The sequence below is a fragment of the Orcinus orca genome, chromosome 14 (assembly GCF_937001465.1).
Source record: "Orcinus orca chromosome 14, mOrcOrc1.1, whole genome shotgun sequence".
Classification (NCBI taxonomy): Eukaryota; Metazoa; Chordata; class Mammalia; order Artiodactyla; family Delphinidae; genus Orcinus; species Orcinus orca.
In genome coordinates, this window is record NC_064572.1 from 63,396,758 (window position 1) to 63,411,739 (window position 14,982).

The 14,982-nt window shown below is 51.7% G+C and overlaps 1 protein-coding gene across 1 annotated transcript; it reads left to right on the forward strand.

The window, feature by feature from the left end:
* The first annotated feature begins 8,043 nt into the window (after window positions 1-8,043).
* Window positions 8,044-12,894, forward strand: KAZALD1 (Kazal type serine peptidase inhibitor domain 1). Its single transcript, XM_004268471.3, has 5 exons — window positions 8,044-9,355; window positions 9,763-10,328; window positions 11,471-11,631; window positions 11,712-11,859; window positions 12,044-12,894. Exons 2-5 carry the CDS (start codon window positions 9,815-9,817, stop codon window positions 12,136-12,138), a joined length of 918 nt encoding a protein of 305 aa, XP_004268519.1. The 5' UTR covers window positions 8,044-9,355; window positions 9,763-9,814; the 3' UTR covers window positions 12,139-12,894.
* Window positions 12,895-14,982: the final 2,088 nt, after the last annotated feature.

The following is a 14,982-nucleotide window of genomic DNA, read 5'->3' on the forward strand; positions in this document are numbered from 1 at the left end:
ATCTGACTGGGCCGCGGAACCGCTCGGTGCCCTCGCCCCCGGACGGCGCCTCATCCTCCCTGCTACCCGCCGGGCCAGGCACGTTGCGGCCCAGCCCCCAGGCCGAGCTGAGGCGCCTCTAGAGGCGACCTTTCCTCCTTTCCCTTCCTACCTCCACGCATTGCACGTGGCCGTGGTCCGGAGGCCTTGGGTAAATTGCTGTGTGTCTGCATCTAAGGAGGGCTCCGATGCTATTTTTCCCTGTGAGGTAGCTGGCTGCCTCCTGCAGAGGAGCCTTGCTGGTCACCACAGACCGACCACTCAAGCAAGGAGGGGAGAGGGACAAGAATGAGGAAGGCTGGGGCGGGACCCCTAGGCCCTTATGGCTCAGGGGCTCACGCTGCCCTCCAGCTCAGAGAGCCACCACATTTCCAGTCACCATCCCTTCCACCCTAGACACCTATAGCCAGGAAGATTCCTGCCAACTCTAGCAGTTCAGGTATCAGCTGTAACACCTGTCGCCTCCCACCCGCCTGTCTCAGCACCAGGAGGCGCTGGAGGTTCTCCCCAAGGCCTCTAACGGGGGACTGACCTGCCTCCCCCCTGCCACCTCCCCAGAAGCCCCAGCTCATCTCTGTTGTCTTCTCTTGATGCCAGCCCTGAAGCACTTTGGCCTCAGATGACCAGATGCTGCGACCAACGAGGTTCCCCACCACCTCCCCACCTCCTGATCTGCTGTCTGGGCGCACACTCACCTGTATTTCTGCAGCTTGGCTCCTGAATATAGGGTGTTTAAATTATAAAACACCAGCTGCAGTTCTGGCTCCAGCTGCACTGGAGTTAGGCTGACAAAGATACAGCGATATCGTCAGGATAACGAACGTGATGGTTAGAATCGGGCCTTGGATGTTGGCAGCCCCAGGTTCAAGTCTTGGCTCTGTTGTTTACTGGTCAGTGTGACAGTGGGCAAATTTACCTACAGGTCCAAACCTTAGTTTTCTCATTTAAAAATTAAGGTTAATAATAATACCTTTGTAAGTTTGAAATAAGCTGATGTATGTAAATTGCTTGCCACAGTGCCTGGCACACTGGAACAATTTGATAAGGGTTAGCTATTGTTTTTGTATGTTAGAGCTGAAGTAACCATCTAGTTCAAGGATCATAAACTCAAAGGCCACATGGGCCAGCAAGAATCTTTCTTATGAATTTATTTATTTATTTATTTTTGGCTGTGTTGGGTCTTTGTTGCTGTGCGCTGTGCACGGGCTTTCTCTAGTTGCGGCGAGCCGGGCTACTCTTTGTTGCAGTGTGTGGGCTTCTCATTGGGTGGCTTCTCTTGTTGTGGAGCACGGGCTCTAGGTGCGCAGGCCTCAGTAGTTGTGGCAGGTGGGCTCAGTAGTTGTGGCAGGTGGGCTCAGTAGTTGTGGCTTGTGGGCTCTAGAGCACAGGCTCAGTAATTGTGGAGCACAGGCTTTGTTGCTCTGTGGCATGTGGGACCTTCCTGGACCAGGGCTTGAACCCATGTCCCCTGCATTGGCAGGCAGATTCTTAACCACTGTGCCACCAGGGAAGCTCGGCCAGCAGGATTCTTATGTGAGGGAAGTAAGCCTGGTTGGGACTGTGGAGAGCTGGAGAGGGCCAGCCTTGCCTGAAACAGCAGCCAATGCTCATCTTCAATGGTTGCAGGGTGGACTAGATTCCCTGGGTTTTCTTTTTTCCCAAAAAATCTGGCAGCACTAGGAGCTTAGATATTAGCTCCAACTTTTCTCACTTCCTTATCTCAGCACTAGAAGCAGCTGGCCTTAGGCCTCTCTGAACATCCTGGCCTAATGACTCCGGCCCCTAAATTCTGGATTTTTATATAAAATTTCTCATTATTTAAATATTGGCAATTAAGAAAAAAGAACCCACTGTGCCAAATACAACATGTTTGAAGGCTGAATTCATCTTCGTTTCTCAGAACAAACTGAGGTTCAGATGGGTCACAGCTGCTGGCAAAGCTGACTGGAAGCCTGGATTCTATGTTAAAATAAGAACTTCTCGGAGGCCCTTCCTAGACTGTGGGGCATTTTAAGCTGCCTCCCACTGCAGCTACTGCCTGCTTTGCAGACAGTACCCAGCAGCTGGGCCAGTGTTAGCACTTGACAGTTCCCAACGCACAAGACTGATATACGGCAGCCTTCGCTCTTGTGATAAATCCAAATTCTTTAAAAATGTTGTAGGGCTTCCCTGGTGGTGCAGTGGTTGAGAATCTGCCTGTCAATGCAGGGGACACGGGTTCGAGCCCTGGTCTGGGAAGATCCCACGTGCCGCGGAGCAACTAGGCCCGTGCGCCACAACTACTGAGCCTGTGCATCTGGAGCTTGTGCTCCGCAACAAGAGAGGCTGCAACAGTGAGAGGCCCGCGCACCACGATGAAGAGTGGCCCCCGCTCGCCGCAACTAGAGAAAAGCCCACGCACAGAAACAAAGATTCAACACAGACATAACTAACTAACTAACTAACTAACTAAATAAATAAAACAATGTTGTAGAGGGCAGTGTGACAGCAGGTCAAGTCCCAGGACCCCAAAGATTTCAGTCCCTTAACTTAAAGCGCCATATTTCTACACGATTCTTGAGCTCAACTTCCGTGTGATTCTACTCAACAAATTTCCCACTGGGGTGTCCCCCAGTCAGGGAACAGAACCAGCAGGAGGCTTGCCAGGCAGAGTTCACCTGATCGTCATCTTTTGGTACCTCTCTCCCTGTATCTTACTCCTGGGGAGAATGGTGGAAAATACACGAAGGAGTTGGGGATTTGTGAGGCTGTGCATATCGACATGTAAGGTTTCTGGACTTTTTTTTTTTTTTAAGGTTTATGGACTCAATAACATGCTCAAAGGTTTATGCTGAGCCTCATGTTTCTTCTTTCAAGCCCATGTTCTTTCTAACACGTTTGTTCTGATAGCACCGAATTGCCCATACTGAACAGAGGTGGCAGTTGTTCTCTGCTCAGCATTATACTTACCATATTCTGATGCTCTCCTGGAGTCCAGGATCCTATGTGTGATTTGGTTGCCTAAACACCAAGTAGTTCCTGGCTTGCTGTTAAGTTCTCTCTATTTTCCATCAGCCCTTGGGAAAGCATCCTACCATTTTTTCCTTGGAATTCTAGCATGCATTTCCCAACTTCTTCCTTGGCTTCAAGGAAACAGCCAGCTCAGGAGAGTCTTGGATATTAACCTATTGCCCAACTCCCCACAGAAGCCAACGCTAAACTGTGTTATGTCTTAAGAGCAAAGGTTGAAAGTGGAATGTAAGCAAGGATACTGTCACTAACAAATGTAGTTTGGGGTCCAAGAACTTTTCCTCGTCCATATGGTCTTGATGGGGCTCTCAGACAGATGGCCTCCTCCCTCTACAGAGGTTATCTTAATTTTGATTCCCCAGAAAGCAGAACCTAAGACAGGGATTGTTTGGGAGTTTATCCCAGAAAACACAGTGAAGGAGAGGGGAAGTGACAGAAGGGAGGAAAAGTAAATAAAAGGTGCATCAGTAAGGAGGAGCCCTTCTGCAAGCCTGAAGAGAATACAGCACAGAATTATTCCACTGAAAGGAAAGGAAGCAGGGGTATTTATCCTCCAACTCCTGGGCCTCGCTGGCTATGGCTTGCTCCTGAATTAACTCTGTGGCATTTTTAGACTGCCCTGCTAGCTGAGCTCACTCTAGGGGCCAGAGGACTCCCTCAGGTAGAGAGACCCATGAGATTGTACAGGAACTGTCTGCAAGTAACCTTTGCGGGGCGGGGCATCGACTACACCTGCTGCAGGGGAGACGAGCTCCAGGCTGGTCAGGCCTCAGCCACGTGATTAATTCCTGTTGAGCACATCACCCCAGCAGAGTCAATAACATATTTCCCTGCAATTTGATGTACTGATGCTTTTTCTGGGAGCCATAAGTATAACGTAGGCTGGAGCTGCTTATGGCCTTCTTCCTTGGCTGCTTAGAAGAAAACATCAGGAAATTCATCAGTTTGGATATATTGGTGTGACTTTCAGGATAAAGGTCTGTGCCAGAGATAGAAGTTTGGTAATCATCTGGACATTATATAAAATAATGGTGGAAGGAATGAGGAGTCACTGTAGAGGTGTCAGCAGGAAGGTATCTCACTGGCCTCACACAAAATTGTCAAGTAAAAAGTCAGGTGGGACTGAAGAGCCTTCTGCTTTGGAGAACACCACTTGTCATCACCAAATCTTCCCTTCCAGGTGTGCCATAACAACAAGTAGACTTCAACCAGTGAACCTGGGACTCTCCCCATGCCCACAGCTGCCCCAACAGGTAGATGTAGAGTGAAAAGTGTGAGAGTATTAGCTATCCTGACAACTAGCCTCCCTTCCCTTCAGTGACTCTGGGTAATAATTGAAAAGGCAACTTATATATTAAATGACATTTTATCTAGTATTGCAGATTCTACTGGCTTTTCCCTTGGCATGAGCTTTAGCTTCTCATACGCCAGAAGACTCATTAACTCACCTCATGGTTACATAAACCTATGTATGTGATAAATTTTCAATTATAAACACACACACACACACACACGAATACATGTAAAAACAGGTGAAATCTGAATTAATGCCCATAGTTTAATTAATAGTATTGTAGCAATGCCAATGTCCTGCTTCTGATAATTATACTATAATTATACTATATTACCATAGTAATTATACTATGGTTAAATAAAATATTATCATTGGGTCAGGGTGAGTGAAGGGTACATGGGAACCTTCTGTGCTATTTTTGTAATTTCTATACAAGTCTAAAAATTATTTCAAAATAAAGCTTTTTGAAAATCCAGGGGAGGAAATCCTTGTGGGATGGGTCATGTTAGAATCTTAGGCTCTAAAATATTTATTTAATGGCTAAAACTAAAAAGACTGACAATACCAAGTGTTGGCAAGGATGTGGCATAATGGGGAAAAAATTTGGAAAAATGGTTTGGTAGTAACTACTGTTGAATGCATGCATATCATGAGAAGCAGCAATTCCATTCCTAGGTGTATCCTAACTTATATAAAAGTCAAAACCAGGTAAAATGAAAATATAGAGCTTAGAAGTGGTTATCCAGGGGGAAAAGGAGGGATTAATCATGATGGGGGCTTCTGGGGGTGTTAACAATGTTGTATTTCTTGACCTGGATGATGATCACACGAGTGTTTATTTTGTAATAATTAATCAAACTCTATATCTACTTTGTGCACTTTTCTGCTTGTCTGTTATATTTCAAAATTTTAAAAAAAGGTTAAAAACAAAGAGAACAGAAATATAGAAAGAGTCAATGATTTTACATCACTTCTAAGTTTATCAATACAAAATGTGGCCACATTGTTAGGTCAGATGGAGCTATGATTTCCATCTCAAAGGTGGATGGGAGACTTCCCTGGTGGCGCAGTGGTTAAGAATCTGCCTGCCAATGCAGGGGACACAGGTTCGAGCCCTGGTCTGGGAAGATCCCACATGCCACAGAGCAACTAAGCCTGTGCGTCACAACTACTGAGCCTGTGCTCTACAGTCCACGAGCCACAGCTACCAAAGCCCATATGCCTATAGCCTGTGCTCTGCAACAAGAGAAGCCACCACAGTCTAGAAGCCTGTGCACAGCAATGAAGAGCAGCCCCCGCTCACCGCAACTAGAGAAAGCCCGCGCGCAGCAACGAAGAAGACCTGATGCAGCCATAAATTAATTAATTATTTATTTTTTTAAAAAGATGGATGGGAAACTGGGATCCTGGGGGAAGGAGTTGCCTCCTGTGACATAAGAAAAGTAAGCTGCGGTGCTTTGTGACAGCCTGGAGGGGTGGGATAGGGAGGGTGGGAGGGAGGGAGACGCAAGAGGGAAGACATATGGGAACATATGTTTATGTATGACTGATTCACTTTGTTATAAAGCAGAAAGTAACACACCATTGTAAAGCAATTATACCCCAATAAAGATGTTAAAAAAAAAAAGAAAAGAAAAGTAAGCTGAAGAAAATTTTCACCTGATTTCTTTCTGCATGTCACAAAGCTCATTCAGCTTGCCTTAATGTTTTGGTATTCCAGAGAGCTAGTCTGCTGGATGTTCCAGCTTTCATTTTGTAATGCTTTTTGTTGCTGAATTATAATGCTTATCTTCCCACCTGGTTAGCCCAACATTCTACATTTATCTCAACATCCTAATTTACCTATAAAAGTAGCCTCTACTTTTTTATTATGAAAAATAATTTTACAAAATAAAGGATTGTGAGCATTATACTCAACCATTTGCCTTGTTCCACTCTCTTAGGGTGTTTGTTGATGATATATATAATATTTACACAGCTGTGATCAGTATTCATATACTTCTCCTCTTCACTTAACTCTATTTTCCAACATGTATTTTTCATTTTGACCGAGTTCACCAGTTTGTCGTAGTAGGTAGCTACAAGGTATTCCGTCTTAATTATTTATGTTGAGACTTTTTTGACTTAACTGATTCTAATGTTCACTGGAAGCACAATTTCTCTGTATCCATTTCTAACGGGTCAATCTGGACCATCTATTTCACTTCTGCTTTTTCCAAAGTTGCAACCCTATAATTTTCACTCGTTGTGTCAAAATAGGGTTCAAGAAGTGACAGGTTAGAATGTGTGGGTCCTCCCAAGTAATTTCTTACCAAACTGATCCTTTATGCTGTGTTTCATCTTAGGTTGTTCATTTGTCTAGGACCCATTTCATTCTGTCATTATATTTAACAATTATCTCATGGGTCAGTGGCTGAAAGAAAGTAAATGTATGATAACCGTGAACTGCAGGCTATGGCTCACAGTGGAAAGCAAACTATATTCTATACCCCATTCCTTCTTCAGTACAAGCATCTATAGGAAAGAGTAAGGAGAGGAAAGAGGCAGGATTATCTGTTCTTCAACAAATTTTAACTTCACCCTCCTCACCTGAATCTAGTCTCCCTCATGCCGATGCAAAGGATGCTGCCACCTGGCTTCTTTCCTTGCAGTAGTCTCATCATCTGAATTAAGAGAATCCTTTTCCTGTGGCCCAACAATTTTGCATGATCCGGTCAAACTGAGTCAACATTTTCAAAGTGTAAGTATGCAAATTTATTAAATTTATTTATTTATTTACTATTTACGATGCGAATAGATGTTACTGAATGTGTTTTGGAGCCTTAGTGGATAAAGTGTCAGATGATGGGGATCTGGGAAAGTAAACTTTCAAATTGTGTCTTATGCAAAAAATTCCCTTCTAAACGTATTTTTACAATATGTTGAGTTTTCCTGAAACAAATCTTTACTTAATAAAAGAAGATGTCCTGTAGAGTCAACAACTTTGGTGCCTACTGTATGCATGGTCCTGTTCTCGTCACCAATCGCAAGACCACCAGAGGGCGCTCGTTCCCTGTCTATCCAGCCTTCGTCAGCGACTCCGAAAATCCACGTTAAACTTGACTTTCACACTCAGGAAAAGTCTTTCACATTTAATCCACAAATATTTACCGACAATTTATTGGGCTGCCAGGAGAGGGGCTAGGTTCACAAGATACAGTGGTGAGTTAGTCACAATTCCTAATACCAGACGTAAAGAGCACAGCAGAGACTGAAAGTAAACAACCGGCTACAACAAGGTGGGTAAGTGAAGAGTTTCTAGATCTGTGGAGTTTGTTATTTAAATATTGGCTCCTGGTTTTAGAAGCCGGTACCAATTCATTAAGAGATCCCGGATTGCTTCCGCTCTGTAACCCGGACATCGATCTCAGCCCTCATGGTACTTTGTAAACCAGAGCCAGAGACCTGTCCTTGAGTGGCTCCATTAGTCAGCTCCGCAATTTCAAGTCCCCCATCCCCCTTTTTTTTCAGGGCTTCCCGCAGTTCTCTTACAGTTCACTTCTGCCCCAGGTCGACACTCTCAGTTGCCCCCCAGAGCCAAGGACAAGGAATTACCCACAACTATCAGCCTTACCGGGCTCCACCCATTCTTTTTACGGTTTAAAACCCGCGGGCTTTTCCTGTTCTGAATTCCTAGACTTCCTTCCTGTTTTGATTCTCGCGACAGTTACGAGATATCGCGTGAAGTTTGCGTCCCTTCACTCTTCTGCGTTTTAGAGACTAGGGTGACTGTGTATCTGGCTACGGCCACCTCAGTAGAGCCCTTCGAGGGAACCCCTAAATGAAGGGGCTTGGCTGCGTTCAGGTCAGGAGAGAGAGTCTCTGACCGCTTCCGAGAGCTCGACTCCCCGGCACCCAGTGCGCATGCGGAGCCAGTCCTCCTGGGCGGTCCAGAAGCCGAGGCCCAGCCGCTGGCTTCGCGGTTGATGGAGAGGCCGGTGTCCACCCCGGGCCAGGTCCTTCCGGAGGGAGCCTGACTGAATAACGTCCCCTCCCTGGCTGCAAAGCTCAGTCTCCGCCCCCTACAAACTGGACTGCAGCGCGGTTTCTGTAAGCCGCTGGGGGCAGGCCGGGGCGGGGCCTGGCAGACCCCCGGTACGGAGGTCGGGCCTCCAGGAATGTTCTCCTCCCCGCCCCCAGCCCGAAGTGCCTCGGTGGCGCCGGTGGCGGCTGCGAGACCGAATGCCTCTGGCCCTGCCGGCCTAGCAACCATAACCTGTAATTCTGACCCGGAGCGCTGCCCACTGGGGAGGCGCCCCGCCCACCTCTCCCAGCGGCCGCCGGTCGGCTGGGACCTCTATAATCACCCGGCTCCTCCTCGGGTTGGAGCACCTGCCGGATGTGGGGAGGGAGGAGGAGGCCAGATGTGAGGAGGCAGAAGTAAACGCCGAGTCTCTGGTCCGCGACTTGGTGGGGAAGTGGGGTGGACAAGCCTGCAATCGCTCCTGGGCTGCGGGGAGACGATGTTGGTTGGCTTTGCCCTGCAGGAGCGCCCGACTTGGCACAATAATTCCTACCTCCTTGTCATTTTTGCAGCTGCTCTAGCGGATTGGACTGTAAAGTCAGATGGGACAGGGCCTAGCCTTTCAACCAACTCTAACTTCCCAGCTACCCCACACCCTCCCATCCCCTACTCCGAACCCGCACTCCACCCCATCTCTAGTCCTTTCCCAGCTTGGGTGTCCGGTTACTACTGTGAGTTTGGACCAGGCTAGGGGGAAGTGGCCCAGGAGGGTCCCGTACGGCTGCATAAAATTGGCAGCTTCAGAACTAGGGGAGGGGGTGGGGTATGCAACGTCGAGGGGCGGGGAGAGGGGGCGGAGGAGCTGCTCTCTGAGTGCAAGTCCGTGGACTCTGTCAGAGATTCTCAAGTCGGAGCAGAGGTGGCTGGCGGGCCCACCCGATTCCTTTCCACTGCCTGCTTTTTCGGACAGGAGTCACGGCTGCTCTGAGGGGCATAGTCCCGGACACCAGGTGAGCGCTCTGGGCCCCAGGGCATCACCCCACCCCCACCCTAACATACACAACCTCCCCCGCTCCACCCCCTTTCCACCCTTATTAACAACTCCTTCCTCCTGGGACCAGCCATTCCCACCCACCTCTAGGGCAGGAAGCTTCGAAGTTGGATGGTTTGTGGTGGTGGTGGTAGTAGAGGTGGTGCGCGTGTGTGCTTGAGCTTTATCACTCCCTCCTCTCACCTCTCCCCAACCCCCAAGAACAGCCCAATCAATTACCACCCAGCGTAACTGGATGACCCCTCCTATGACCCTTCGACACTTGACTCCAGGGTAGCAGGGGAGGGGGCAGTGCTAGGGTCCAAGTTGGTACGAGTAACAAGGAGGTTGCTTCTGACCTCCTGACCTGGTTTCCATCCCCGGCAGGGTGCCACGCACGCGCTGAAGCCCCTAGTGCTCTCGAGGCTTCCAGCTAATCATGCCCCAGCCGCCCGCAGCTGCCTTGCCGCTGCCCGTGCTGCTGCTGCTGCTGCTACTCCTGGTGGTGCGGACGCCGTCCCCGGCTGGCGCGCGGCCATCCCTAGGCCCCGATTACCTGCGGCGCGGCTGGCTACGGCTGCTGGCGGAGGGCGAGGGCTGCGCTCCCTGCCGGCCAGAAGAGTGCGCCTCGCCGCGGGGCTGCCTGGCCGGCCGGGTGCGCGACGCGTGCGGCTGCTGCTGGGAATGCGCCAATCTCGAGGGCCAGCTCTGCGACCTGGACCCCAGTGCCCACTTCTACGGGCGTTGCGGCGAGCAGCTTGAGTGCCAGTTGGACGCTGGTGGCGACCTGAGCCGCGGAGAGGTGCCCGAGCCGCTGTGTGCCTGCCGCTCGCAGCGCCCTCTCTGCGGTTCCGACGGCCGCACCTACGCTCAGATCTGCCGCCTGCAGGAGGCGGCCCGCGCTCGGCCGGACGCCAACCTCACCGTGGCGCACCCCGGGCCCTGCGAATCGGGTACGCACGGCCCACGACCCCCACCCCCGCCACTTGGGTTTCCAAAAGGCGTTGCTCCCCGGTCCGCGACGGCATTGGTCTCTGGCCAGCGGAGCGAAAAAGTTAACGCCAGGGAGGCCTCGAGTCCATTATAAGAGTTTGCTCTCGGGGCCGGTCCGCAGAAGCCACCGCCTGAAGGTGCGGGTCCGGAGCTTTGTCAATAAGCAGCGTGCGCTGGGGCGCGTGAAAGCTCCAGACGTGGCTGGCAGAGACCAACCCTCTGAGAGAGCAGGCACATAGCCAACGCTTGGCCTCAAAATTGAGAGAGTGAAGAGAGACTCTCAGACTTTGCCCAGACCACTAGAATTCAGGCAGGGAAACTTGGGTTCCTGTGAGATGCAATCCGGTTTCGTTTGGGCGGCTCCGTAGAGCCAGTGCTTAGTTAACCTAGTCTCCGGGCCTCTGCCTGCGCTCCCCTTTCCTCTGCGTTTAGGGCTTAGTGGAGCAGGGGGACTCTTCTAGTTCCTCCTCCCCCATCCCAGCGGGCTGAGGGCTATTCAAGCCTCAAGTTTTCTTTGGCAGCTCTAGTAACCTTCACTTCCTGAGCCCCTTTGAGGGGTCTGGCTTGGCTGGGGCTGCTGGGAAAGTAAACGCGCTGCTGGAGGGTCCCCCCACGACCCCAGGCTTTCTGCCTGCTGCCCAGATTGATTTCAGTGTCCTTGCCTTTGCCACGTGGACTGCCCCGCCACCAGGGTGGGGTGGGGGAAGGGCTGATCTTCGGGACTTTGGCAGCAGGACCTGGTTAGAGAACGGGGAGGGTGTGGGGGAGGGAGGTGTTGCTTACAAGTCCAGCAGGGTAGGGGCCTAGAGGGTGGAATGAGGACAGGGGAGCAATCAGGGACAGAGTGTGGTTGCCAAGCTGAGGTGTGGGTCTCTGTGCTTGTTTGCGCATTTTGTCTGCCTGTGCATTTCCATCGCTGTGTTCCCACCCTTGTGTGTACCTGCAGCTACATTTGTGTATGTGTCATGTCATGTTTATGGATGTGTATTTACTTCAGCATATATGTATTCCCTCACAAACACATTCAAAATGGTTTGTATATGGGGTCCTTGCTGGGCTGGATGTGCCATCCTGTTCTTAGGCCTCCTATCTCCACCCCCAGAGCCCCAGATTGTGTCGCATCCATATGACATTTGGAACGTGACGGGGCAGGATGTGATCTTTGGCTGTGAAGTGTTTGCCTACCCCATGGCTTCCATCGAGTGGAGAAAGGACGGCTTGGACATTCAGCTGCCAGGGGATGACCCCCACATCTCTGTGCAGGTAGGGACAGGGAGCAGAGGCCTCCCCGGGGCAGCCCACGGTCCCTCTAGAACGATGCTGCTGACTCCTCCTGGCTCCAGTTTAGGGGTGGACCCCAGAGGTTTGAGGTGACGGGCTGGCTGCAGATCCAGGCTGTGCGTCCTAGCGATGAGGGCATCTACCGCTGCCTGGCCCGCAATGCCCTCGGCCAGGTTGAGGCCCCAGCTAGCCTGACAGTGCTCACACTGGGTAAGGGAGAGCCCTGAGCTCTGGGGGCTGGGGGAAGGTGGTGGATTCATGCCTTTGAATGTGTGTCCATGTGTGTATATGCATGTGGGTACACACACAAGCATGGCTTTCTCACAGACTGGGATACATGGGCACTGACAGCCCTCTTTCCTGTTCTCTCTCCTTTGTCCCCATGTGTTTGCAGACCAGCTGAACTCCACAGGCATCCCCCAGCTGTCATTCCTGCACCTGTTTCCTGAGAAGGAGGCTGAGAGTGAAGAGGCCGAGGATTACTACTAGGTCCAGAGCCGTGGCCCATGGGGGTGGGTGAGTGGGGATAGTTTTCAACCCTGCTCTTGAAAAGATCTAGAAAGGGGGAGCAGGGCCCCTTCACAGATTGCTTTAATGCCCTTAGTAGGGGAGATGTGATGGTGGTGGGAGAGACAAAAGTTGGAGGGTAAGGAGAGAGGCAGCGACTAGGGGAGGTGGGATGCAGAGGGGCCCATGCAGGAGGTGCTCTGGCCAGGACAGTCTCTTGTGTGGACCAACCAGGCATTAGGCAATAGCTGCCTGCTGGTCTCTAGGCTGAGTGGGGGGGGGGGTAGGGGTGGGGAGGAGTGGAGCTGACACAAAGGGGTGCAGACAACAGGATCCTTTACTTCTTTCCAGCAGCCCTCCCTCCAGCTCTGCTCAGCCAGTCTTCTGAGTGCCCTTCTGCACAGCTCCTGCTGTTATTTTCCTAGTCCCCAGTCTTTGCCTAACCTCAGTCTACCCTTTCTTGAAACTCACCTTCTAGAAAATTTCCCTCTCTCTAAGTCCCAATTGCACATACTAACTGCAATCCTCTTTGCTGTTTGCCATCTGCTGTCCAGGAAGGCACGATGGAGCGTGGTTTAGCTCAGTGCAGTAAGATGGGCATTTGGGCATGTCTGATTTTCCTGTCGTTCTGGGAACTCCATGAGGGCAGTACCATATATTATACCACTTTGTACTGGACGATGCCTAGCACAAGACTAGGCACAGTAGGCACGCAATAAAGATTTATGAACAAACTGAGACAGATGGTTCATGCAGATTTGCACACAGAGACCGCATTTCTCTGGGAGGCCTCCCAGGGTAGTAGGACTCTGGCTTCCAGAAGCTGTAGGTCCTGCTCTTTAAGCACATGCCTGCCAGATGTAGAGGAAGCTTGAGCTGGGGCCTCCCCCCACCCCAGGCAGGAAGGTTGGAGCCATCTGGTTGGGAGGGAGGGTATCCCCCCAGTCGGCACGCCATTGGGGCTGGTCTAGAGATAGATTGCCTGCCTCTCTGTCCCCTCCCCAGGCAGAATGGGAAACCAGATCTATGTGGGTAGGACCCAGTATGAAAGCATAAACTGGATGGAGGAGGGGAGAAGTTTGGTCACATGTATGGGCCACACCCTAGGATTTCCCTACGAAGCCGCCCATTTCCCAGCCGAACCCAGACAAAATCATGGTAAGCTTTTTTCTCGTCTGCCCCAACTGTGACTTGTCTTCTCTGGCTGGAGGTGCCTCACAGAGCCGTACTCTTTTGCTCCCGAAATCTCTCTCCACACTCCCCTTACCTCGCCCAGGGACACTGGTGAGGCGAACTGTTTATTGACTGACTAAAGGAGAAAATGAAAGCTTAAGTTGGCGAGGCCAAGACCCCCGTGTGTGGGTGTCGAAGGCCTCCTACGCGCCTGGGTTCCACCCGAAGCCTGGCGCCACACAACGGGAGAGGTCGCAGTTGACTCGGTGTCTGAGCTTGTCCTCTGGGGCCCAACGCAGGGAGCCCGGCCTCTTGGGAGGGGCGTGGCCCGGACCCCAACCCAAGGGCTTGGCTGCCCCTCCCGCAGAACCTCAGGACTCGTCCAGAGGCTAAGTCAGAGGACAGCTCTCGTTGCCGAGTCCTGGCTGGAGTCCGGCGTTTCCAGGAGCAGCACTCAACAGCTCGAGCGGGTTGGATACTTGGGGCGAATTCTAAGTTGACCGCGAAAGTAGGGATAGGGATGTGAGCAGTATGGTGGGGGCAGGAGGGGCAGGCCGTTCAGCGTCCGGCCCAGAAGGAGGTCTGCTCCGCGCTGAAGGAGGGGACTGGGGTCTGGGTCCCCCAGCAGCCAGGGAATCCGCCACTGACTTGTTCTTCGCCGGCGACTCCCGGCCAGCTGGGCTCGAAGGCGCCCCCTGGTGGGCCCATCGATCCTACCGCGCCCACTTGCAGAGCAGAGGCTCCGCACGATCCTAGAGGGTCACACGCATCTCCCAGAACCCGTACTCCTCCATCACTTTTGCAGATATTACAGGATGTTCAGGTGCAGCCTCCTTATAGCCTCAGTTTCCCCCTCCGCGGTGCTACAGGTTCAGGCCCCACAGCCTTGAATAGGAGGAACCCCTGCTGCGCATACCCCCCCCCACCTGCTCCAGCGGACCGGCTTTAATAACGTCGCTGGAAAGTGACACGCGATTTATTATTAAAGAATTGCTGGGACGGGAAAGGTTTAATAAACGCGCTGCAATGCCGAGGATTATTCTCCGCAAATAAATGAGAACGCGGGCGGCGTTTTAATAAATAATTTCCCGCCGCTCCCGGGGGAGGAGAGGGGAGGTGGAGGGGGAAGCCGAGCTGCTGCTAGAACTCCCGACTTCGCCTCCCCACGGGTTTCCAAGCCTTCCTCGCGTTTTTCGTCCTAGGTTGCTCACACCCGACGTATGAGGTTCCAGGGGAGCTGACTCGCAGTGGTCTAGGTCTGGAGGCAGGAGAGGCTCTGCCCCATCCTACTTCCCCCATCTCTGGGATTTTAAGTAGTTTGCCTAAGATGAGCAAATGCGCTTCCTTCCAGCTCTGAACCAGAGGTCTGAAGTCAAGACTGGACCGGGGCAGGAAGGGTTAAACCGGGACCAGCCGCTCCCAGGCTGAGGGTACTAAGTCCCAGGGCCTAGCCACTCTCCTCCCAGCTTTTGGCTGACCCGGCTGGGCGTCCCAGGCAGGATGTGGGGAGTAAGCCGCCAAAGGGGGCTGTGTGTACCGGTGTGTAGGTGCTACAAGTGTCCAAATGTCCCCGACTCACTCCTTGGGCCATTTTGGGGAATAGGGCCACTGAAGCCGGTTGCTTGTTAGTTCGAAGGCTTCCAGGAAGGGTCC